This window comes from Taeniopygia guttata, chromosome 8, assembly GCF_048771995.1.
Source record: "Taeniopygia guttata chromosome 8, bTaeGut7.mat, whole genome shotgun sequence".
NCBI classification, from domain to species: domain Eukaryota; kingdom Metazoa; phylum Chordata; class Aves; order Passeriformes; family Estrildidae; genus Taeniopygia; species Taeniopygia guttata.
In genome coordinates this window covers 23,161,667-23,187,542 of record NC_133033.1, presented here as the reverse complement: position 1 = coordinate 23,187,542, position 25,876 = coordinate 23,161,667, and the positions used below count along the sequence as shown (strand labels likewise).

At 37.8% G+C, this 25,876-nt stretch overlaps 1 protein-coding gene across 1 annotated transcript in view; it reads left to right on the top strand.

Moving 5' to 3' along the window:
- CDC73 (cell division cycle 73) overlaps nt 1–24,686 on the top strand; it is a 101,938-nt gene extending 77,252 nt beyond the window's left edge. Inside the window, exons 11-17 of the mRNA XM_002193093.7 lie at nt 5,296–5,353; nt 8,348–8,383; nt 8,850–8,937; nt 17,170–17,331; nt 19,094–19,194; nt 22,290–22,431; nt 23,266–24,686. Coding sequence (XP_002193129.1) covers nt 5,296–5,353; nt 8,348–8,383; nt 8,850–8,937; nt 17,170–17,331; nt 19,094–19,194; nt 22,290–22,431; nt 23,266–23,302 — 624 coding nt within the window. The 3' untranslated portion in view covers nt 23,303–24,686. The remainder of the gene's footprint in view (nt 1–5,295; nt 5,354–8,347; nt 8,384–8,849; nt 8,938–17,169; nt 17,332–19,093; nt 19,195–22,289; nt 22,432–23,265) is intronic.
- The last annotated feature ends 1,190 nt before the right edge of the window (nt 24,687–25,876 follow it).

Sequence of the window (25,876 nt, the reverse complement as noted above, 5' to 3'; positions counted from 1 at the left end):
AGTAGAAATGACCTTTTCATTAATATTGCAAACAATGGAAATGAAAGTAACTATAATACTAGAAGTATTTGCACAATAAATTCTATTTTTTACTGTTTAGTTTAAAATTAGGAAGGCAGTTAAAAGCTTGCAGTCTTTTGGGACTGCATGCAGATTTGTGTGTGCATAAAAATATGAAAATAAATAATACCAGATTGATGCATAAATAAAATGATGATGTGAAAAACTAGTTGAATTATTATTAAAATTTTCTGGATTCAGACAGAAGTCAGTGAATTATTGTGAAGGCTGCAGAGGCAGAGCCACTGAGTTGGATTATTTTGGATGACTCTTTGAAAGGCTTGGATTTTTTTCCAAGGCTTCTATGGGCTTTAAATTTTTTGAACAAAGCTCTGTGTTTTCAGAATCCAATTTATATGAAATAGATGTTTCTATCAGGCTTCAAGTAGGGCATCTGGACCAATTTTTAGATACCTGCTTTGAAGTCAACCCTTTGTTTTGGCTGTTCATACATTGATATATGCAATATTTAATTTATAGAAAAATTGTATTATTTTAAACTATGCACTTGTTTTACTTTTTTCACGGTTCTTTAGGCTGGCTTTACTGAAATTTTCAAAGGTTCAATATTTTAAGTCAGGAAATGATAATAGGGTTGCTGGTAATTAAAGTGAGTTTTTACAGTCTCGTGTACCTCAAATTGAATAGATACATTGAAGTCTGTTAAAAATAATTTTACAAGCTTGCCATCCACATGTACTTCTTTTCTTTCTCTTTTGAATCCAAGTTTTGCTGTGTTCCTCTTCACAAACAGAGCTGTCTTTGGGTGAATTCTGTCATGGCTGGAAGCTGCTCTGTGTTTTACATGCAAGCAGTTGCTAACACTTCTACTGCTTCTAGGCAGGAGCATGCAAGCTACCCAATAATTTTCAGATTTTTTAGTGACATTCTGGGACTAATTTAAATATTATTAAGGAACAAGATAGTAATTAAATTTACCAAATTAAAGCCACAAGATAGCATCAAATTGTTGACTCTGTCCTTTGCTCTTAGTGGGTTTTTTTAAAGGTCATAATACTACAGGCTCTTAGGATCTCTAAATAGAAACCAGTGGGAAAGGGAACATGCAATGAAATAGTTCTTCCTTCCACCATTTGAACCTGTAAAGATGCTGTAAGGCATCTTTAATAATTTGGTTTTAAACAGGAGAGTTTATTTTCTAAAGTGTAGCAGGACTTACTGTTCAGGCAATTTTTCATTCCAGCTGGGAAATTAAGGTAACCTAACTATCGATGTTAATGCTCATTGAGAACTAAGAAAACCACTAAGTATCTAAAATGCAGACTTTTTAATAAAATATAGGAAAATAATAGTTGGGTCCTGATTAATCTGTCAGGTAAATATTGGTAATAGGTAGTTTTTGTTAATTAATACACATAATAGCTGTTTTAAAATTTTGTTATTTTAATAAAGGTCAGAAAAGGAGGTTTAAAGAAAGAGGTTTAAAACCAAGAGGTTTTACAAGGTGTTTAAAAGAAAACAAACAAACCCCCAATAACCAGTCTTAGGGAATGTAAATGCAACCATGGCTGTTCTAAGCACAGGTACTGAGCTGTTTTCTACTCATCCATTGCTTTGTGAACCCAGTATATTTTATGTGTTTAGGTACAACAATGCTAAATAGCAAAAGGAATGCACTAAACACAAAATCATTGTTAGGCAGAGATATTTTGAATGTCTGAAATGACAGGGAACACAAGCACTAAAATGAATCCCACAGAGAAGCAGATCCAGCCCTGTCGGGAAGCGAGGCAGTGAAGCTCAGGGAAGTATGGAGCTGATTACATTCTGTGTCAGGTTGTTGTTGCTGAATGGTTAAAATGTAAATCATAAGTAAACTCTCTATATATAACCTTCTATGGTAAATTAGCAGAAGTAAACCAAGTAATATGTTTTTGATTAAAAAACAACATTAAGTGGTTGTCTTAAAGAAGATTTGTATTTTTCAAATTACATGGTTTTGTTACTAAATTAGTTTGAACTTATGAATATTCATAATATACTCCTTAACAGTGTCAAACAGCTTATGCATGAGAATTAGGTATGTCATTTTCGAGCAAAACTGTCTAAGTATTCAGAAATTTTGAGGAAATGAATGTTCTTTAAATAGCTAAACAGTGATTTCTGCTGCTTGTGATGCTTAGGGTACAGCTGCATGAACAAAAGCTCTCTTGGCTGGTGTTGGAATTTGCAGCGTGCTGGTTACTTAAGAGTAACTTTTAGATTAAAAATTTCACATGAGAAGATTTGAGATACCTTTGTGTGTGCTCAGTGAAAAATAACTCTGGCATTTACAGGGAGCGAGAGCGTGCAAACCAGGAGTTGTCTCTGAGTAGCTGAGACACCACAAATCACCAGTAGCAGCCCCTTTGTGTAGTTGGATGAAGCAGCTACAGAGTTACTCTGTTAGATGAATACTTTTTTCCCTGGGAGAAATCCTGGCATGGACTTCTCTGTGGTTACACCTGCCTTAAGAGCAGAGCTTGTCTTGAATCAGTGTGTGGTCATAGGAAACGCTTATATCTCTTATCTGAATGCCTTTGAAAAGCAGTACTTTTAAATCCAAACTTAGCAGGACAAAGGAAAATACTAAAAAATTATCCTGCTAATGACTTCCATACTGACACCAGGTTTTCCTCTCCACTGGCAGGTCTTGTCAACCACCACAGCTCTGTACTCTGTTATTTTCCTCACCATTTCTCCTTACAAATCTTCTGAGAAATGTGGGGGTGAAATATTGATCAGAGTTTCTTTTGCTACATTGGCTGCAGCTTTTGCAGAACAGGAGGTGGTGGTTAGATCACTGAAAATTGTAAAAAGAGAAGGGGTGTAAATCACCTCCAAAGGATTCGTGGTACACCTTCAGTCAGGTGACAGCTGAGCTTTGAGGATATCTCAATATCAGTTGTTGTGAGCTGAGAGAGGTTCATTCCTGAGATTATCATAGTCTAAGGTAACAATTCATACAACTAAAAGCTATGACCTCCCTAATTGATTGATTTGCAGAATTTGGTCTTGCAAACAGAATGGTCATAGGCATGGAAGTGGTGTTTACTCATTTAGATGAATTTATTTCCTTCTATTAATCAGATATTTTTATGTGATTTTTTTTCCCCTGTATTTTGTTTTTCATTTGGGAGGGTTTATTTTGTTTCTTTCAGTTGCTACGTTCTCGAAGTTTTGTTGTAGGCTCCTGCACTAAGTTTCCCATAAATCGTTGTAGGGCAGGCAATTGAGAGGAGACCATAAAGAACCCCAAAAAACATAATTTGCCAGTTACTTCATTAGGCTCAAGCCACTGGTTTGGCTTTGGTTTTTATTTGATTATAATTCTTCACAAGTTTCTCTGCAGCAGCTCCTGGTTGCCTCCTTCACTGCAGGGTGTGTTTGAGACATGAGAAGCACTGGGTGAGTGGCAGGGGAGGCAGCAAGGCTGCACTGCTGATTCCATAGGGGTGGAAGGAGGAATGAAGGTGTGGGACAGCACACAGTAATGATTATGCATCTAAACTGGATTTAGAAACTTGAAATTTGACATTTCAGGAGTTGATGTTTCTTTAGTTTGGTAATTTCCTTTACATTTCGTCAAGTACTATGAATTTAAGGAAGTGTTATGGAGGAATTCTTCGTTTCTTCAAAATGAGTAACTAGTGCAGCAAATAATCATTCTCTTGACACAGAACATGGTATCTTTACAGAAAAAGGTGCAAAATGTTTTATTTTTGCTTTCTTGGAAAGTGGAAGTAAAAAGAAGTATGCTGTTTCTCAATTGCAAGGCTTGTCCCAAAGGTAGTCAGCCTTTCCTGCTGCTCTTCCTCTAGAGTGTGGTAGTATTTTCAGTTTTATAATTTTCTGAGTAATTACTATGAAAGGACATTGGCAAAAATACCTTTCCTCTGCTGCTATAAAAGTAAGTCTTAAAATAACAGGTACTGACTCAACTGCCCTACATAAATGTTGGTATTTCAATACTCAGAAAACAGTCCAGCAAAATTTGGGATAGACCCATTACTTGCAGTGCAGGGTTAAATCCTTATACTAAAGATTAATAGGAGATTGTTTCCTGTAAAAGTTACAAAAGCTGCTCAGTGCACCAAATACCAGCTCCAGCTTATTGTAACTAATCATGGGTGGCTTCACTAACACTCAGGGAAGAGAGGTTTTGAGTAAATTTGTGTTTTCTATGGGCTTGTGTGGGAGCTTCTATTTGAACTTCAGAGATCATGAGATAAAGAGTTTTAACTTTCATCATGGAAACTTAAAAGCAGCTCCTCTTAGTGTTATTTAAATCATGGAGTGAGCCCTCTCATGAGCTTTCTTTTATTTTGCATTACAAAACATGCTGTTATTTATGCGTGGAGATGGAAGTCTGATAATGCCATTGGAGTCCTTTCCGACAGGTTTTTCTCTGAGTGGGATCTCTGACCTTTGTTAGTGTCTCATGCTTGTAGGATACCTCACATCATGTTGAAGTAATTTTCAGTTACAATCCATGGTTTCATGTTAAAAAGGTTTTTTCCTGTCAGCTCTGCAAATAGATAGAGTGGCTGGAATATACTGCAGCTTTTTAGCATGTTGGTGCTATGTGTTATGTTCAGTGAGGTTTCACAGCAGCAACTGAGAGCAGAATTTGTTCTTGCAGGAATTGTGTTGCTTTGGAAGCAGACATGTGACCTCACTGTTTTCTTTGGTGCTTTGTTGACTCTGGGGAGTTAACAAGAATAAACAGTAGTGCAGGTCTTTTGTGTGTTACATTAAGGTAATTGGATAAGGCATGAGCAGAACTAATTATCATGAGAGTGCTATTTCTGGCACTAAAACTCCTCAAGTCAGGAATGCATTGCAATTTCTTGGTCCTGGTTTTCCAGCCAAAGTATCTTGTTTGGAAATTTTGACAGCCAATTGCTTATATTGACATTACTAACCCTTGGTGAAGGTGGTAGTAGGTAAAATGAAGCAATATGATAAATAGGAGAGATTTCTTTGAATATATATTTTAAAAAGTTAATGATTGGTTAAAATGTAAGACTGTAAAACTTTGAGGTTGTTTGTCTTTCCTAAACCTAAAACAGGATCTCTAAAGAGTTTGGGATATTTTCTCTATTTTCTTCCATCTCTTTAGTGGAAACATACTGCTCTCATTATCATACTTTCTGTACCTCTTTGTTTATTTGAAGAGCTCATGTGCCTGACCTGAAGCTCGGTTGATAACGTTGCTCTTCTGTCTTTCCAAAGGAAGGTGCATCCGCTCGAAAAACACAAACTCCGGCAGCACAGCCTGTGCCACGACCAGGTAAGGTGGCCACTGTCACACATATGCATGAGTTTTGAAGAAATTCTCTTTAGAACTTTAGTTAGCTCAAGAATTACAAGAAGTACAAGTCATTTATTTCTGGCCTTTAACTGTGCATATATTGGAAAAAACCCATAGCATTTTGTTTCATGTTATACCATGACTTGGGGTCATTCTCTTCAGTTTGTTGCCCAATTAGCCCATTGAAAGGATGCACTGGTAAAATTAAAAAGACAAAAACTTCTCTTGGTTGTGGCCTTGGTGTGCTACCAGTTAAAACTTCACAAAATTCCCATTCAGATATCTTAACAAGAGCTGGTTAATACTCCAAGGATAAACAACTTTAACAAAACAGCTAATCTCAAAAAGAGATATATTATTACTTCTAGGATTAATATATCAGAAAGAAATAGTTCTCTGAATGTGTTATCATTACTTCTTCACACTTCTTAAGCACATAAGATATTTGTAATGGGGCCAAAATCCCCAACTGGGTTTTTAATTCCCATTCAGTAAATTTTAGCTACCAAGTCCATTTATCTGTCAGATTGAATCTCGAGTTTTGATGCAGTGATGGGGTGATAAATGTACTTTGTTTAAATAAGAAACCCTTAGGATGAGATTTTAGAAGTGTGTAAGACCAGCACATGAGAGGGACAGTGTTTGCAAACTGATGTGCAAATTTGCCCCTGTTTTATGTATTTTGAGAGTTTGGTGGAAGAAACTCTCAAGTGAAAGGTGCTATTTCAGGATAAGATGATGTTATGAAGGTTCTGGGGACATTCTGGGGGCCTTGGAAACAAAGCTACCAGTTAAAATGAATATACTTTTTCTGAAAGTACTGCTGGAATACTGTATATCCTTGTTGAGACTCTAAATGCTTGCAATGTGTGCCTTGCTAATTCCTTGAGATTTGTTTGCAGGATTTAAAATGCTAAGACTTAATATTGTAAAGCTGCTTCTCCCTCCAAAATCCATTCTCATATTGAATGTTCTCAGCATGCCTAAATGCTGTTGTGCACAGATTCTTCTGTTTGGTTATTTTGGAACTGGAAAGGTCATGCTGCCTGTCATACTTATCTCACTAGCCCCGTTAAGCATCCTAATGCAGATGGAGTTGACAGACAGCAGTATGAAAAGGGTAGAAGTGGCAAGAAAGGAAATATGACTGAGTTGTCACAGTCCCTGCTGCTGGCTGTGACTTCCTGGGCATTTCCTGCCAGCAGCGTGGGGTTTGTACATTGTAGAGGTGACACTGATGCTGCCCTGCTCTAAGGCCAGCCCCATCCATTATCTTGCATCTCCATTGGAAATTGAAGAGAGAATAAAGAAGACAGGTATAGTCAGAAGAGGTTTCTCTTTCTGCCTGGCCTACGATATTTTTGCATTTTGATATTTGGATATTTTAAGAATTCAGCTGTTCTATTCTTAGCAGTCAAAGTAACTAAAACCTGCTGTTTCCAGGAGGATGCTGCTTTGCACATAGGAAGCATTAGTTAAATTAGGCTAAACTGTTGTACAGAAGTGATTTGAGGAAAATACTTGGGATGCGCTGTTAAATTATATTTATGGTGCCATTTTGCATTACCAGCTTTTCTCCTAACCTGTCTTTGTACAGCTATTTGATTTCTTACAGATGCTTGTTCTCCCTCCCCCTCTTTTTTGTTTTCATGTTTTTTGCCTTAAGACAGCTGGATCTACCCATAATTTCAAGAATATTTTTACTTTAAGGAGATACCTAGATTAAAAAAAAAATTAAAAATCACTGGGTAGGTAAAGTTCATGTAGTTCAACATAGTGTTGCCAATTATATCTGTGCATTTGACAGTGTCAGGAAAAGATAATTAAGGATATGGTCTCAATATTTCAATAATGGCAAGTATGTGCTGTGAATATTTATACTGTTCTAGGAAGTTTCTAAAACAGTTGGTCATAAATAAACATGAGCAAGTTGGTGCTAAGCAATTGGAAGTCAATTAATGAAATTTGTCATGCATAGTAACAGTTGAGACTTGAGTTAGTCTGCATCAATCTCTCTACTACTCACCATTTTCTGAATTAGGATAAACATGGATGATGGTGATTATCAAGTGCTACACTTCTCTCCTGAAGTTAGGGCTCCTGAAAACTGAACTATAAAATGTTTATTTGAGGAAACCAGGTAGGTCACCTGGTAACTAGCTAATAGCACCAAAGTGAAGAAACAAGGAGGCTTTTCCACTCTTGGAATGCAGTGTCTCCTGTATTGAGGTGGTCACAACTTGGAAACTGAAGGGGAAACATTTTACTGGAGAGATGGGGGTTTCTTTGGTTTCTACCAGCAGTATTTTTGTGGGTTTCTTTGGTGGTTAAGGATAATTTTGTTTGTGGGTGGGTTTTTCTCTTTTTGTTTTTTGGTTGCTTGGGTGATTTTTCCCCCTGAGTGTTTCTGGCTTGACTGTTTCTGGCTCATGAAGACCTCATGTAACTCCACCTGCAATCCAAAATTAACCTGAGTAACCCTGAAATTCAGGTTTTAGTTGTTGAAAGTTCTGTATGTGTTCAGGATAGCTAAATCCCATGGATGTCATGTGCAGTAATAACTACTAATGAAAAGGTGAAGTGTAGAGATCAGTTCATTGTGAAGGTTTTCCTGTTGGTTAAGCACTGCTGAACTGAAGATCTACAAGCAGCTTTTTTCAGGATTGCTGAGAATTTTTGTCCATGATGTCGTGTCCTGGCCTTTTGTGGAGGATGGAGGGAGATGAGTAGCTTCAGTTAAACTGGGAGAGATTGACTCAACTCTCCTAACATCTGCTTCAGATGCTCCAAACCTGTTTGTTTTCTGAATGCTCAAACCCAAATTATGAATCCCTTCTTCATCTTAGTATCTTGCATCTGTAAAAATGATCTAATGAACTGTAGTGTGACTCTTCCCTACTCACTCCTGCAATTAAACAGATGCCTTGCAATCTTAGTCATTCTGCTGTATTTTTATTTGTTTGTTTTTCTCAGTTTCTCAAGCAAGACCACCTCCAAACCAGAAAAAAGGTGAGTCAGTTTTTATTATGTGACCTGTTTCAGTTTTGTGTGAATTGTGCCTACTTTTTTTTTGGTTTTTTTTTTTTTGTTGTTTTTTTTTTGTTTTTCTGGTTTGGTTTGTTTTGTTTTTTGTTTTTTCTGACACTACAAGCAACAGTATAAGCAAGCAGTGGAATATAATATATAGCATGTATTCTGTATAGCATAATAGCATTTTATTTCGCTAAACATGGGTCCCACACATGTTGAGAGACTTGTCATACAGGGATGTGCCTTTTTGGTGAATGAAAACATTTACTTCAGAAAAGCTTTACTACTATTTTCCTTTACTATTTTTTCATGATTGGGACCATTTAAGCAAGAGTTTTGTTATGTACAGTTCCTTTAATGAAAAAAAGGGGGAGGGGAGGAAACAACAACCAGAACACAACAAAAAGCCCCCTCCAGGCAAAGTCTAACTTTATTATCTCTACAGGATCTCGAACTCCCATAATCATTATTCCAGCAGCCACGACCTCTTTAATAACAATGCTTAATGCAAAGGACCTTCTGCAAGATCTGAAGTAAGTAGCTGATTAGAACATACTATATAACAATTTGTTTCCAGATACAAAGTTATACTAGTGATTAATTAGTGATTAAGCAAGAGGGTTCATTTACTCTCTTGTGACAAGGTAGTTTTACAGAGCAGAGTATAAAAGGAATTAATTCCTCTTGACTAGAAGGAAAAAAGCAAAAACCTAATTCAGAGTTTCAGCTCACTAGTGACCTGTGGGCAGATTTAGGAAACTCTTGCAGCTGGAATGTGTGCAGTGGTTTTCTTTCGTGTAACATCTGTGTAGCCACATGCAAGTGCACCCTTCCTATGGAAGAAGGCTGAGAGAAGCTGACCAAGGGAGCTCCTGGAGCTCAGAGAAAAGATTTTGGGAAAGGACCACAGTTATTGTAAAGGAGGTGACCAGATGGGCTGTATCAGCCAAGCATCCCAGCTGGTTATGCCAACAAAAAACTTTTTCTGAAGTTCACATATTGTCATTAAGTATTGATCCAAGTGCATCCAGGGAAATTGCAGTGATTTACTAAAACTTGTTTATCACATCCCACATCTGATTCTAAGATTTAATTCATTGTGGGTGAATGAATCTTTCTGCTTGTCCAACAGATCATGCTTTTTAGACTTGCCTATTGGTAAGCATCAGGTAATTTATTGGAAACAGTCATTTTCACAGAGAAATACACTGTTTGTAGGTTGTCTGCAATGGTATGTCCAAAAAATTGAGAGATCATCTTTTTATCATCTCCAGCACTCATCTTTCAAGATACTGTTACACTGCTTTTCACCCAAACCAGGCTGTGGTGGTGGTACAGCTTCTGCTGGAGTTGCCCTAGAATTGTTTAAAACTGCTCTGAGATCCCAGCTGCCTTCTGATGGGCATCTACCTCCAGTTCCTGCCTTACTGCCAGAGCCCATCAAAGGTCCAGTGACTGTACTGGGCTCTCATGTCTCTTCTGAAATACTTTGAGGGAAGGCTGGCTTTTAACATTATGGTTTAATGTGCAAGCAGTCACAGCACTCATCTAATTGGATAAACAGAGGGTGTTGTTTGTTTATGTGGGTTTTTTATATTTAGGAAAAAAAATAGCCCTGGCTTTAAAAAAAAAGCTCTGGCTTTTACAGCTTTATAATTTGTGACTTCCTGGCACAGGTCTCTCAGAAAGGAATGAAGCACCTGTGTAGTAGGTTGACCGCTGGCCAAATGTCAGTGCACTCACGAAAATTATCTACTCAGCTTCCTCTGCTGTAATTGGAGTAGAGGAGGGGAAAATAACCAGGTAAACTAAAGCTTATGGGGTTGAGATAAGGATGCTTTAGGGGCAAAACAGGCTCAAGACTTAAAGAGTGTAAAGAAAACTTTATTAACAGAATTAAAAGGAGAATGAGAAGAACTAAACCAAATCTTTAGAACACCTTTCCTCCCCCAAGCCTCTAGTTCCCCACTGACAATGTAAAGAGACAAAACATGGGATTTTGAGTCAGTTTACCACTTCTAAAAATAAATCACTCTTCAGTTTGCTTAGGGAGAGGAGTCTCTCTTGCCATGCCACAGGAAATAGTTTCTCATGGTTTTAATTTTCACAAGCAGCAGCCTGCCGGGAAATCTGCAATCCTGAACTCCCTCCCACGTTTTGTCAGTCTTCTCACAACTGGCTTATGTGGTGCATTTTTTTAAGGATGAGCTGTTCTAGTATAGAAGCAAAGGTTCTCTTCTTCTGTCTGTGGAAGCAAAGGTTCTCTTCTATTTCTTAAAGCAAAAGTTCTCTCTCTTTGTTCAAGTCAGATCACAGCTTCCTGCAACATCTATATTCTCCAGTTCTGTTCTGAGCTGTGGATGAACACTGCATCTCCCCATACGCTTTATGAATTACAGGGGAATGGTGTGGTGTATTATATTCTCACCTTGGCTTGCAGAAGGTTTTCAGCTCTGAAACCAGAGCATCTCCTCTCCTTTTTTCCTCTGGGCTTTGGCCCCTCCTTATTCACTGGCCTTGGTGTCGCCCTGTTGTTTTCCTTTGTGCCTTCACCTTTCCTTTGCTCTGACTCGGGAGGAGATTGGCGCCCAGAGATTTCCGTGTTGTCAGGTGGAACATTTCCGCGCTGAAGAGGTGAAGGTGGCCCGGGCGCTGCCTGGGGGCTCGGCTCGCTGTGCTTGTGCTGCTGCCGCTGCGGGCACGATTTCTCTCTTCTCTAGAAAGCAGGAAGTAACAGCGAGCTTTCTGTGGTTTTCCGTTCTTTAATATGATTTATAGAGGCGTGTCCAGCGTCTCTAATTGGCTTAGCAGAGTATCAGTTTTTTGTTTTCTGTCAGCTATGATGGAAGCTGCAATGTTTGTCATGGGGAAAGTCACTTCTGTGGCAGACGCTTTTCCCTCCTCCCCAAAAATTCAATTAAGGCAAACCCAGGACAATGGGTCTGTCATGTCTGAGTGCATCTGGGCCAGGAGTCAGAGTTTTCAGCAGTCATCTTGCCAAGGCCTGTCCCAAGAGGATGCTGGTATTTAGAGTGCAAGGAACATCATCCAGAACAAACTGAAAGGAAGTTTAAGGGTTCAAAGGACAACACTATAGTTAGTCTATGTGAAAAAGAAAGGGGAGAAGCAAGGTATGTTAATGAGTCAGAAGTGCAATAGCAGAATTCAGAAGAGTAAAATATTAAGTTAGCCATGACAGTTCTAGCACTCTTCTGAAAAATATGCCACCTGGCCTGTATTTGTTTGCATTCAGATTTATTGGAAGTACTTTATTCAGGAATGGCTTCAGGGTTAGTTTTTACTGTTAAGGTATGCAGAGTGTAGAACTAGCCTTGATGTAGAGTGTGATTGATTGATATGTGATGGTTTTCCAAGGAAAGAGAACTTAGCTAATAACTGCCTTCAAGTCAGCACCTTCTTTAACTCATTCCCCACTTGCAGCTAAATTTGACAGAAGAGCAGAGATTTCAGAGACTCCTTTGACTGCCACAAGTTGTGGGATAAAGAAATATTGTCTGGGTAGAAAAGACACACCTAAATCAATCTTCCCTCCCTTACTCTGAGGAGGATGCAGGTAGATTTGCATTTCTTGTATTTCTAGAGATAGTCAGCCTGCTTATATTTGCCATCAGAGGGGATTGCTGGTACAGCAGAAGGAGGAGAGATTTTTGGAGCTGGAAGGGTAAGAGCCCTTGTAGGGGAGACTGTGAAGAAATGTAGCAGAAGCCTGGAAGGATGATGCCCCTGTGGTGGCTGGGATATGGATATCCGTGAGGAAACACAGTCTGTGAAGTGTGTGATCATAAAGAATGAGAATTTGGGTTTCATAAATCACCTTCTGTGATTCTGTCCATTTAAATGTTTTGTAAAACAAAATAAGGAAAAAAATCAACTGAAATTAAAGATCAGAAATAGAGATCAAAACTTACAATCATAGCTGTGAATATGTCTTTTAGGATACTTTTTGTCTAAAATCCTGGATTTTTTTTAAGGAACTGGACTGCAGTATATACTTTGTATATGAGAAAAAAGTATTTTTGGTATAATTGTCAGATATTTTATGTTGGTGGTTGTAAAGTAAGTAGGAGATTCTTCATCCAGTGCTGTGGCAGGACTTGAATTGCCAAGAACTGAGATAAACTTATGAATTATACCAAGATTTTTACTAAGCCTATTTATAGCTCTGTAGTATATTAGTTTTTCATGCCGAATTTGGCTGACATTTGTATGATGCTTAGCATCTTACTTTATCACTTATGTTAGGCTCTCTTTTAAGGTAGAGAATATGAAAAGCAGGAAAACTAATATGTATAGAAGGAAATACATATGACAAACCCTAAGCATGGCACTAGTTTAAGATTATATTTTTAAGATATCTAATTTTTGTATTCAATATATTTGTTGCAACTTAGATTTTGAAGGGAGATATTTCTGTATGTGATTGTAATATATACAATTCACCTGCTAAATAACATGCATATATTCTTGCTGAGTTTTTTTGAAAGGTTACTTTTCTAAGGAGCCAAGTACAACATAAAGTGAAGAGTTTCTAAAATAGTAAAAAGATAAAATATAAATTAAATTCAGAGCTGCAATACATTCTGGTATGTTGTGACGCTTCTTTAAAATATTTTATATAATACATTTTATTCTTACTATCTGAATGCAACACTGGATATCACAATTACAATGTGAAATTGTGACTCAGTATTTGAGAATACCTGGAGTCAGGCTTTTCAGAGGCAAGGCTTCTGCTTTACATGGAGCCAAGTGAAGCAGGATGAGAATGACTAAATGGTGATGATGTATTTTTATGATGATGATGCTCTTGCTTGTGATACATTTAACCATATGTGGCCAGGCAACTCACTGGAGATTTATCCAGCTTTGATACCAAGTGAAGTATCTGGGATAGATTCAGGCATGATGTAAACAAGCTTTCTTCTCTTGCAAAAATAGGGGTCTAAAGCTTTTGATACTATAATTTAACAGAAATACTGAGAGGGTGGTAGAAATAAATCTCCAGTTCTGAACACAATCAGATGTGTATTGCTATGATCTCAGTTGCTGGTAAGTTGCCTTATTCTCCTTTCATGCATTTTTCAGTGTGCCTGAGCTGAGGGCCAGAAAGTGCTGATGTGACCTCACTGAAAGTGTTTTAAAGGCACTGCTGCCAGTGGATGTGGATGCCAGTTCAGTGGATGGTGTCTTACCAGTTACCTCCCACAATCTGATGGTGTTCAATTGCTTGCCTGTTACTTTAGGGAAGGGACCTGCTGCCTTTACAAAGTGAGAGTGCACCGTTTTTAATGTGGACAATGATTTTGGCAATTAACAGCGAGGGCTAATAATTTCCTAGCACTACTAGGGGCATAAAAGTGCATTCTAAGTAGATATGGAGTTTTCTTTTTTTTTAATAGGGAATAGTAATCTGGAGAAGCAGCAAGAAACAGTAAGCTACTGCACACTCAGGTTTCAGAACTCATTTCTGATGTTTAAAATGCTGTCAAGTACAAATGTGTAGCTAAGCCACTGGCTATAGTATTTATATAGTAATATTATAAATAATCCCCAAGAGAAGATGGGATTTTTGGTTTTTATTACTCAGTTTTCTTATGCTTGTGTTTTATGTCTGGGTAGTGTTGACACAGGCCATAAATATATTTATAATCATATAGTAATTTCTATTGATTCTCAGTTCTTGAGCACATGACTTTTGCTGTGCTTACCGAGTCAATGATTCCCGGAAATGCAGGCATCAATTCCATAAACTTTCTGTAAGCTGTCCTTTATTCCTGTACTCTGTGTGTTTATCTGGATGCAAGTGCTTGCTTCAATGCTTGCTTTGTGACAGTTGTCTTCTCTGCTGTGCCATTTGAATCTGCTCATTGATAGTTAGTCCTTAACAAGATATCTTTGTGTTCTGTCCTAGAGAATTGCACTCAAAAATTCAGATTTTTTCCAGGAAATAAAACTGACGCCGTTGTCTAGAAGGGACATAACTGACGCACGAGTGAATGGTGCCTCAATGGCTGTAACAGTTTCTAGCTGAAATGGGCAGAAAGAGCCAAAAAGTAGTGTTGGAATGAATTCTTAAACACAGAAACATTTAAAGCAGAGAATGTGAGAAGACTCAGAGTGGTGAAGCTGTTAATCTGTAGCACAGCAATATTGCCTCTACTCTCCTGTGGCAGGGCTGCTTTGCTTTCCTGTTTCCATTTAAAATGTGTTTGCTTCTTCGCATTTACAAATTAAATTTAAAATGTGACCTTTTAGATCCCTGTTCAGATGAATACTTGATTATCATTGTAATGTGTGTAGGGCTGTTTGGTTTTTATTTACATATTCTGTAAGAGTTTGTTCTTGTTTAATGTAGGGGTTGGAGAATAACAAAATTCTCAAGCTGCCCAGCATTTTGGGTGACCCTGGCTTTTCCTATGAACATTGCCAGTTGGATACAAGGTGTTTGACGGCTTGTTTCTCTGATTTTTTAAAAATTTATCTTCATTCTTTTCAGCCCAGATTCCTTTAGCTCTAATGGGTGATGAGACATTCATTAGTAATTTTCTTAAAAGCTGAAGGACCACCAGCAAATCCTCATTTTAGATTACAGAGCTTCCTATCAGTTATTGTTGCTAAAGCAAAGCCTGTGACACATTGGCAGGACAGGCCATTAGGAGTGCTCATGAAGAAGGTGCACCTTACCTTGGAGTTTTTAAATTAGCAAATTGATCAGAACTACTTTAATTCTGGTGCCACATTGGGTGGCTTTTTCCAGTGCAGAACTCAGTTGAATGCCTCTGTGTAGGGTGCAATAGTATGTATCAGTCTGTTGGGATGGATAAAATGTATGTAAATATTAACCGTTTGCTAATTACCTCAGTTATTAGAGAAATTATTATCTTAACTTCTAAAAATATATATGCTAGGAGGCCAGTGTGTACTTTTCTCCCAGTGTCCTGTCCTTTTTTGTCTGTATTTCCTTTAGAGTGATGGTGTTTCACATGTACTAGGGAGACAAGCATAATTTAATTTATAGCTCCTCGTTTAACACCTGTGATGCTTTCTCTGTATTTGCAGTTCTAGTCAGCTTTAATGCACCATTCATAGTTGTTAGCAGGTGTTGGGCTTTTTTTAATTTCCCAGTGCAGTTGTATCAATTGAATGCATTTGGACACACATTTCAGAAATTGCTTGTGACTTGGTTTCTTAAACACTGTTAAATCATGAGGAGTAAGAGGGGACATAATCTGTTAATTTACATTGGGAAAGTAAAACAGTATTTCTTGGAAGTTTATTGACAATTTTCACCTGCTGCCTTAAAAGATGTTTGCTTGTTTTTTTTGGGTTGTTTTTTCCACCCCAAAATGCCACTTTCTCATGGAATACATAGTAAAAACTAGTGTTTTCAGATTGACTGAATAATGAACTTTTCTTCATATTCAGTCTTGCATTCTTTTTTCCTGTTTATCCAACAATAGGAAGTACAGTCTGCCTGTTAAAGCACATTCAAATTTGGTTTTTAGTGTTCAAAGAAATAAATTGAAGAGAACAAATAGAAATGCTACGAACAACTTACCCAAAAAATGTAGTAAACTGCTCAAAGGCACTATGTGCACTGTAATGAAGAGAAATGTTACCAGCTATGTACTGTGCTTTTAAAATGTACCACAAATCCTCCTGCTAACTACTGCAGTTAAGGGAAACAGAGTTTTATTTCCATCAGAAGCTTTGGCAATGAAATGTCAGCAGCAGACAGGGTTGTAGTGCAGCTGGGTGGTTCTGAATAGAGTATTAGGACACAGGCATGAACTCTGGTCTTGTGCTGGCCTGGAAGGTGCTGCTGGTCACATCAGCTTCCCTTTCCATGACACACTTCCAGTTCTGTGAAAGGCACAACTCTGTTACCTTTTTTTTTTTATCTATCTCAAAATGCACTGAGATTTATCAGTAAAAAAGCCCACACTGCTCTCACATTTATGATGCCAGTTTTGAGACCTGTTCTGGGTATTTTATTATCACCATAAAGAGGAGGGCCTTGAAATGTGATTGCAGTTGTTTTTTGAGGTGAGGGGGCTGAAAGATTAAGGATCTGTAATTAATTGGAGGAAGGAAAGCCATGTCACATCTTAGCATTTATTTATGCATTATGGAGGTTATATATGACATGAGGGCCACATTGTCTGGATTTTACAAGTACTTATTCCACCACAGACTCTATTAAGAAAAGAAACCTCAAAAAAATTGTAGTGTCATGCATCATAGTGACCAGATGAATAACATAAAATCATCGTCCTCCCAAAAATTTTTGACCAAAAATTCCAGCTTTCTTGAGAAAATTCTAATTGGTCAAAATTCTGATGACTCCAAGAGCTCTTAAAATTTGCTCCAGGAAGCAATTGGTTTAATGCCCAGGTTACCCTTGGTCACTGAAAAGAAGAGTTGTGGTCAGTTTGCAGGTTGTGGTCTGGCTCCTCATCTGCAGATGTATTGTGTGAGGCCCCAAATGTCTAAGAATGGGTCAAGCTGTATTTTTGAGGCACAGAGGACCTTTTAGTGTGACTGTTTTTATCATGAGGGCTTGTGAAATATTATTATTACTTTTTTTGGTCTTCTGAATGAGTAGTGGTGGAGACTTGGGATCATGAGAATGAAGTGGCTGCGCTGCTGTCGCTAATGCCAAGCTCTGATAAAGCTGTTAGTTTTCCTGCTGATTCCATCAAGTGAATTGTCCTTTTCTACTGAGGGGTTTGTTATTCCCTCAGGTTTGTACCATCAGATGAGAAGAAGAAGCAGGGCTGTCAGCGAGAGAATGAGACTCTAATACAGAGGAGGAAGGACCAGATGCAGCCGGGGGGGACCACAGTCAGTGTCACTGTCCCGTACCGGGTTGTAGACCAACCTCTGAAACTCATGCCACAAGACTGGTAAGAACATTTCTCCTTTACTCAATTTCTTACCCTGGACTATGCAGAATTTGGAAACAATGAAATGCTCTGAAATCTACTGAAAAGTGAAGGTACAGATACAAGAGTCTTCATTTTATTAACTATAAAAAGAGTCTTCAGCTGAAAATAATATGAAACTAAACTAATCTAAAAGATCTTTAAAACTTGCTACACTTCATATTTTAACAGTGTGAGCAGCACAGTTAATGTTATTGGGTTTGCCAGAAATGTTCCAGAAATTCTGATAGAAATGTTCATATTATTGTTCTGGTTTGTGGTAGTGTAACATGCAAGTCACTGAACCACGATATGCAAGAAAACCCCTCCTCTCCTGTGTGCTTTCTGAGGGAGAGTCTGTTGGGAAGGTACTTTTGCAGGCCATCAGCATCTGACATTCAGTCTTTTTTAATTGTAAAAGAAAGGAAATACATCAGACAGTAAAGACTGAGCTGTGATTCCAGTATTGGAACTATTGGAATTTTACTTCTGAAGGAGGAGCCCTGGTTGCAGAAAGGGAATTGTAGATAGTTTTTACATTTATGAAAAAGCTGAAAATTGATTATTTGATCTGTAGCCTATTTTTCAAGGCTATAAAAAGTAGGTCTCTTTGAACAGAAAAACTCTGGAGAAGTGTTTTTATTGTTGCTTGACATCTTTTTCTTATTTGATGACGTGCAATATTTACTTCCTCACAAGTGAGAAGATCTGGGACGTGGACAATGACGTATTTGGTGGTTTTGTCATTTCCAAATTAGATTTTAATGGAGAAGAATATTTTGAAAAGGGCCTGTTCCTAAATGAATTATTCTTTGTATTTAGAACTTGAATTAATCAGAAATCAGTGGATTTAAAATTCTAAATATTAAATAGCACTTAATAGCGCTTGTTTAATGATCAAACCTTTAAGAACTATCTAAACTACTTTCTAAAGTAATTGTGACCAAAGATGTGAAGTGGTGTGTGATTTTTTTATCTTGGTTTTACCTAAAGAAACCATTATAAAACCTGCAGAAAAATAACCCCAGACCACAAAACCTCACCTTGATTATTCTTTTTCTTTTGGGATTTAGTAGATTTAATGATAGATTAAATTTGGGGATTGGGTTAGAGAGGTAATTATTTGTTGTGGTAGGTAAGAACCGTGGTTGGATGATGTAAGTGTTCAAGAGAAAGATAGACCAAGTGGAGAGGTCACTTATTCTCAAAGGTGGGTTTTTAAAAATTTTACTATTGCAAAAGCTTAATCTTAATCACAAATTTATTTTCTTAACCACAGGTAATGGTTGTGTTCTCTTAAAATAGCTGAAATTTCACTTTGCAGAAACTTAGCAGCTGATGCTTCTCATTAATTTTCAGCCTGGAAGTCAGCAGTGTTGAGAAATAAGGCTTTTAAATCTGCACATCTCAGTTTCAAGTGCCATTTGCAGAAGATTATCTCTGAAAGCCTTGGAGCACTTTTCAAAAGCAAATTAATGATGACCACAAATAAACACTGCCTTCTAAAAATTGTAACCTGAGAAAACTGAGCTGCCTTCTGCAAAGGGACAGGGCTGAAAGCCCTGAGGAATTACAGGAATGATCTTTTTTCTTTATAAGATAAAAGCAGTTGTGGTTGTTAAATATGCTCTCCTGCTCTCTAAAAGAAGCAGCTTGCTAAGGCACACTGCCTGTTTAGGACAGCAGATGACTGAAGTGTCCCAGGCCATGCCCATGCCCATGTCCATCTCTCTGTGTGTTCCAGGGACCGTGTGGTGGCCGTGTTTGTCCAGGGGCCTGCCTGGCAGTTCAAGGGCTGGCCTTGGCTCCTGCCCGATGGATCTCCTGTTGATATCTTTGCAAAAAGTAAGGGATTGATTTTGTTCCTTGGTTTGGGGCTTGTTGTTATGCCTGGGGTTTCTTGCAGGGTGTTTATGCTCATGACAGAGTGCTGCCAAAGTGCTGTTGGGTGCAGGTGGCTGAGCAGACTTTGGGCTCCTCACAATGGTAAATATTCCCATGCCCTTTGTGGTTGTTCTGCTCTGATCTGTGGAAACTCATGGAAAAAGCTGTCAGCTGCAAGAGTCACAAATAGCTGGAGTACAAATCTGCTTTCCAGTCTTCTAAAAAGGTCTTCTAACAGACAATGCACAGATACAATTCAGATACAGGTTTACAGGCTGCCTGCACATTATAGTGCTATTTTGAAGAGAGGATTCATTACCTAGTGCACCACTTAGAAAGTGTTGAAAATATGATCTGGTGTCTGACAAAAACCTCAGTTTTCAAAAGTTGAAGTTTCCAGTGAGCTACATGTTAGCTTTGTATAGATCTGAACAGGTTTTTTGGGTCCCCAAACTGGGGTGCTTTGAAGCACTTCTCTGGCACAGTTCACCCATCTGACAGAGAGGTGGGCCATAGTATCTAAGAAATCTGTCAACTTCTCTGTTGCTTCAGTTTGGAGTTGCCTTAGAAAACAGACTTTTTGATGGTGTCCTGTGGTTTCAGATATAGACATAACCAACACATACACACACACAAAAAAACCCCAGGCAACAGACTCAAACCCACCTTAGTTTGGTTCTGTCATCTTGCAATCAGTGTGATGAGGAAACAGGTTTGATCAGGTTTTGTGTGTGCCCCTCTTTGGTATGTGACACAGAATCTGGAAAGACAGTGCTGCTTTGGTGAGCAGCAAGGAAAAAACTCAAGGGTGGAACAGAAAGCTAAGGATGGGTCTGTGAACAAGAGAATAGAATGAGTCAGTTAAAGGGGGTTTGAGAAAGAGCAGGGAAAGAGAAAAAGAGCCCAAAAGTCTTTCTGAAAGTAAAACAATGCCACAGGAGAGAGTTTAACAAAAGAGACTAATGAAAGAAGGAAATAGCACTTCAAAATAATGATACTGAGAAAATGGCAATTGCAAAGAGCAAAGCCAAGAAAAATGCAGTGAACTATTGAAGCTCTAGCTAGCAGTTACATTCTGCTTCCTGTTAATTTTATAATTTTTATATGTAGGTGTATGGAGGGCCGTAGGAATTGTTCTGACTTGCTTTGACATTCCTGGTCTCCACATGCCAAAAGATCACGATCACAACCTGCACAGTTCAGGCTGAAGGCATGCAAATTGATAAATTTTTCAAATGAAAAAGGGATAGCTAGTCTTAATTCATACATTGAAATGGATCTTCAATTTAGAAATGCATTCCATTCCTTCAAAGCATAGTATTTTAAAAATATTTTCCTGATAAAGTGTATTTCCAGAACTTTCCCCAATGACTTTACTCATCCTTTTAAAGAAAACAGGTAAATGAAGGGAGCACAGACAGCATCAGTCCAGTTTTATGTATCTCTTTTTATCTGAAGCTATTGTTTTCCCATATTTATAGTGTTCAGTAGAATTCACAAATGTGGTTTCTGGGATTTGCAGCTGTCCACTGTTTCATCTGCAGTTTGCATTTCTTCTCTGTCTCTGGGTCTGTTGTGGTTACCAAGTATTGAAGGCTGTCACTTGGAAAACAAGCAGGTAGCTTACCAGAAAGTACTCCTCAATAAAAAGTGTACTGGGTCAGAGTCTGCCAAACTGGTTTTATTGGAGCAATTGCTTTGTCCCAGAACATTTCATTAGCTGAGTCTCTAAAACTGTGCTCCTTAGTTTTCCTTATGCATGGTGTCCTGACTGTTTCATATTCATGTACCAAACCAGCCTAATTTCACATTTACAAGTGAATGTTTGTGATGAAGTTTTGAATGCTGTCAGTTTCATGAGCAAATATTTCATTTTGACTACCATTTTAACGGTATTCCTCCCACAGCACATCAGTGAGCTTTAATAGTGATTTGTTTCAGGTTCAGAAGTGGATCCTCTTGTGCTTAATAACATTTAACTCGAATGCAGAGACTCTGTCAGGTGTTGATGGAGTTTTCTGTAAATGCATGCCCCTAGTATATCTTCATTTGGTTTTTTCTGAAGTTAAATTAATACATGCAACAATATATAGTGGAGATAATGTATATGTATTTTTAATCACAAAGCCTGGATATTTATCTGGCAGAGATACAAGTCAGATGATAATTTCTTTAGTTTGTCAACAACAACAACAAAAAAACCAAAACCAAACAAACAAAAAAGCTAATGTCACAAACCAGCCTTCTAGGAAGTTCCCAGATGGATCTGGAAAAGAGAACTGATTTTGTGGAAAACAAAGTTAAGAGCGTGGTATCCAAAGAAGACACAACCATGGCATTAAAAATAATTTCCACAAGACTGATGGCTTGTTTTACTTTTCCAGTACTACTAAAATCATCAGATTGGATTACCAGATAGGAATTGTACAAGGTGTATATTTATTGGTTTTAATGCTCACTGTGTAAATGCTTAGGCTTTACCTAATTCACATGTGACAGACAGTTCTTCCCAAGAGAAAAATAAGAGTTAATATTTTACCATTTTTAACTGAGTACTAGATCGGGGGAAATAGGCAGTTACTAAATTTCTCAGAACTCTTTATGCAGCATTTGGGGGTTATACTGTCATTCTACTATCAATCTTCTACAGATTCTTTTAGGAGATAGCCAGGCTTCCTACTCATAGGTCTCAGAAATACCCTTTTTATTATTGCTTTTAATTCTTTGACAGCTCAGAGATTTTCCGAAAGAACTTCTTTGTTTCTCAAAGAGAATATACTTGAATTGGCAGTGTGTCTCTGTTATTCCCTTGGAATCTGTGCAGCTAAAAGTAGGGGCTGCCCTTTCCCTTCACTCAGGAATAGCCTGAGAGCCATTGACCTCTATATTTAACTGTGCCCCTTAGTGGGTAGTTGACTTCTTTGGATTATTGGCTTGTTAATTTTACTCTCAGGATTCATTCTGAAAAAGGAAGAGCGGGGTGGGAATTTTCTTTGACCAATAAAGAACTGCTAAAGTCTTCATGTTTGTACCAAATGCTCTCCTCTTTGCTGTAGTTAAAGCTTTTCATCTCAAATACGATGAAGTGCGCCTGGATCCCAATGTACAGAAATGGGATGTGACAGTGTTAGAACTCAGCTACCACAAAAGACACTTGGACAGGCCAGTGTTCCTGCGCTTCTGGGAAACTTTGGACAGGTATGGTTCCTGCTGCAAGTCCTTGATGTTCATGCTTGTGTGGTTTTGGTGGGAATTAAAAGTTCTGACAGTCAGGGAATTGTTTAAAACTTGGATACCTGAACAATGTTTGAGCTTGGAAATACTGCTTGTTTTTATTTTCCCTGATGATACAGTTAATAAAATGTAGTAGTGGTTACAGACTGTAAGTAATAATCTCCAAGGTGTGGATTTAAAGGAAGGGTAGTTACCATTAATCATTGATTAGTCCCATGATTCCCCACCTTCTGACTGATTCTCTGGGTCAGAACCCTCCTGAAGGGGAAGTTCACTGCAATACCTTGTTCATGTTGGAGAGAAGAAACTGTATTATCATGAAGCAGTTGATGTAATATTGAGGGAGGGGAGAAACCCATGCATTTCATGAATGTTTAATTTTTTCATGTTGATTCACAGTGAACTGCTTGAATGATTGAGTAAAAAAGAAAAATCCTGTGGGAATTGTCAAAATAATTCCAGTTATCAAACTTTCCATGGCTTTCTATTTAAAAATCTCAGCTGAACAATATATCTGAACTCCCATAATGAACTGGTTGTCTTTACAACAGTGTTTCAATGTTAGAGGTCGTGCAATGCCTTGGAAAGCTGAGTTTTCTTTGAGGCAAGGCTGTAGCTGGCTGTTATTTAGTGGGACAAATCCTGTATGTCAGGACAGATCCATTGCATCTCTTTGGCAACTTTCTAATTCCCTAAGAATTCTCTTTTAACAGTGCCTATGTGTTTTATTCCTGCAAGTAAAATTCCTATAAATGCCACAAAGGTAGTAATGCTGTCTTCTGTTATTTTTTTTTTCAGGTATATGGTAAAGCACAAATCTCATTTGAGATTCTAAATCCTTCAGCTGCCATTTATTTCCTGAATTATGGATTGAAAAAAAATGGAAGGGGCTCCAGTTTGGAGACCAGAGCTCGCACTATATATGTCAAGAACTTTACAAATGAGGAAGGGTCACAGTTTAAACTTTTTATAAAATCTTATTTGGATGATTCATGCTATGGCAGGTTGATACCTGTTGTTATTCAGAAGCAAAGGGGTTTTGCTTAAAACTATTTTTTTAATGTTGTTAGCCTTCTAGTCTGCAATCCAAATTGTATATTTTGATAGCAGCAGTTTCTTCTCTGTTTTGTTAAATTAGCCACATTTTTAAATAATGTGTTTTGTTCCCAGGTAGATGATAGCTGGATCTCCAAGGCAGGTTCCCCTTGTGTGTGTGCGTGTGTGCGTGTGCGCACGGGTGTGTGTAAATAAATGTGTGGGTGTGTCTATAGATATAGTGTATAAAAAATTATAGACACACTGATGCACATGTAGATGTTTCCAGGCTTTCTAAACCACTTAGCTTCTGAGCTTAGTTTGGGGTTTCTTTGCTTACTGTTTCACTTACTGAAAATATTTTGTTGTGAATGATATTACATTTTAGTCAATAGGACTTGCAAACTGAGCAAAGTGAAAGTTGTTTTCGATAAATCAAAATGTCAGCCTGTATATGTATATTCTGTCAGTCTTTGTTGAAAAAGGGAAGATCAAAAATCTATTAAGTCTTTTTTTTGATTTGTAATGTCCCAGTTTACTAAATCCTTAAAATTTATTATAGGCATACCTTCGAGTCATGGTAACTCTAAATTGCCATTCTCCACACACGTCTCTTTCTTTAAACTGAAAGTATGCATGTGTACATTCCCATCTAGCAAATACCTTTGCATATGAGTCTAAATGTTACCTAGATTAAATGATGAATAGAAGAGGAGAGAGTTGGATTCTTTTTTTTCTGGAACAGCCACCACAAAGAATGAATAATTTTAACTTCTCTGCATTTATACCTCTAATACTATTTTCTCATGACAAAAGTAGCCCAGACTGTCAACAGGAGTTGTAATTTTCTGAGTTGAGTGGCTAATATGGCCTCCTAAGAGTCCTGCATTGGAATGGAAAATCAGCCTTCTCCAATTACCAAAGAACCAATTTGCTTCATCTACAGTGAGGCCAGAGGATCTTGGTATTTGTACCAATTTACAGCATCTCTGTACCTATGGAATAACATTAAGTTGATTTTGCATACCAGTGAATGTAGAGAATGATCAAATCCTGTAACACCTGCATGATTTTTTTTCTGGGATAGAAAATTCATGTTTATATTCCTGTTCTTGAAATTCCAAACCATGTTTTTTTAATATACTTTACATTTAAGGTTTGACAAAAATAAAATGTTCTACCTATTCTGTTTTGGTTTTTATTTGATGTTAACTTCATTTTTAATAAAACCCAAAGTCACATATCTGTAAGAAGTTTTTAAAATTATGTCTTAAGTTTATGAGGACTGTGAGGTCTGACTTAATTGTGTTTCCATCCCTGCTGTATTGAGACTGTCGTTTCAAATGGTCTTAATGGAACTGTAAAAATTGAGACCAACAAAACACCCCTCCATGAGCCTCAAGATGTGAAGCAGCTGACCCTGGATTTTGGAATGACATCAGCGTGGTGACTGGGAAGACTGTGCACTACAGAACTGCTGGGATGTCTCCTGTTTGTGTGGGCAGTTGGGCTGTGCCCTGTTACCATGTTTTCCCTGTACTTAAGCTTATTAGAAATGTGTCCATGTCATACTAGAGCTGGCTGAAACATTGAGTTCTTGGTTTTAACATGTACTGTACAGAGCAAAGCTGTAATGGCTTCTTCCAACATAGCAGCTGCTACCACATGGTAGCAATTTACAGTTCATTTCTGCTTTAAACAGTGAGATATCATGTATGCTTTTTTGAACTTGAGCATTTTTTAACTTGAGCTTTTTTAAACTTGAGCATTAGAAATGTCATTTTTTTCAGACTTAATAGCTACATCATGGCCTGTGCTGTTTTAGAGAGACTTCTAGGCAGTCAGCTTGAAAAGCAAATTTTGGACAAGTGTGTGCTTCACATGCAGTGTGATATGCACACCATAGAATGGGTTTGCAATAGGCAAAGGACAGTTATCTTTTCTGAATCTTGTACTTCACTTGTGTTTTCAATGCAGGTGTAATTCCAGCTCCAGTATTGTGTACAGGAGATGGCTTGATTTAGATGCAGATTTATGTATTTATTGGCACTTAACTCCTCTGAAACTACTGAAGTTACACGGATGTGGAATGGGCAGAAGAGCTATATCCGTGAATTCTGTGTGACCTGTGCTTGTTTTTATGGGTTGAGGACAGACCTTTAACATCTTAGAATTTTGTACTGGCAAGCAGTTTGTGACTCAAGTTATACAATATGTATTTGTGAAGGAGCTGACACCTGATTGTGTGTATTTTTGTCAGTCATGAAAGTAGTGATGTTTATAAAATGAGCCATTTTGCAATCAGATTCCTGCTGACATTATTGGAAGTTTAATTAGGTTGTCAGAAGAGCATTCCTGCTGCCTTCATAAATAA